Raw genomic sequence first — 323 nt, forward strand, 5'->3', positions numbered from 1 at the left:
TTTTTGGCCGCGATGCCGCAGTTCTTGAGGAGGTTGAAGCTGAAAGAGCTGATGGTGTCTTTAGGTGGGAAAGGCTTCATGGTGGAGAGGATAAGTGCCAGGCAGTCGGCGACGTCCTTGTTGGGGGCGCACGCCAAGGCTGGGGTATGACCTAGGACAAAGGCAGGGGGTGAAGAACCGGCCTCGCGGGTCGAACGCTTGGGCTGGGGCAGTTTTCCTGCCTGGACCAAGGGTGTTTTGAGATTAGATTTGTCTTTATCTCAAAAGACCCTGTTTCAGGCAACCGGTGACCTTGCAACAGCAGTGGCTGGTGGCACGGGATA

The 323-nt window shown here is 56.0% G+C and overlaps 1 protein-coding gene across 1 annotated transcript in view; it reads right to left on the reverse strand.

Annotated features, from left to right (window-relative positions):
• Positions 1-8: 8 nt before the first annotated feature.
• Positions 9-323, reverse strand: part of ANKRD52 (ankyrin repeat domain 52) — a gene marked incomplete at its 3' end in the record, with an annotated part of 8799 nt that continues 8484 nt past the window's right edge. The window contains 1 exon segment of the mRNA XM_010010770.1: positions 9-151. Coding sequence (XP_010009072.1) covers positions 9-151 — 143 coding nt within the window.

Source organism: Nestor notabilis, unplaced genomic scaffold, assembly GCF_000696875.1.
Source record: "Nestor notabilis isolate BGI_N333 unplaced genomic scaffold, ASM69687v1 scaffold12443, whole genome shotgun sequence".
NCBI lineage: Eukaryota > Metazoa > Chordata > Aves > Psittaciformes > Psittacidae > Nestor > Nestor notabilis.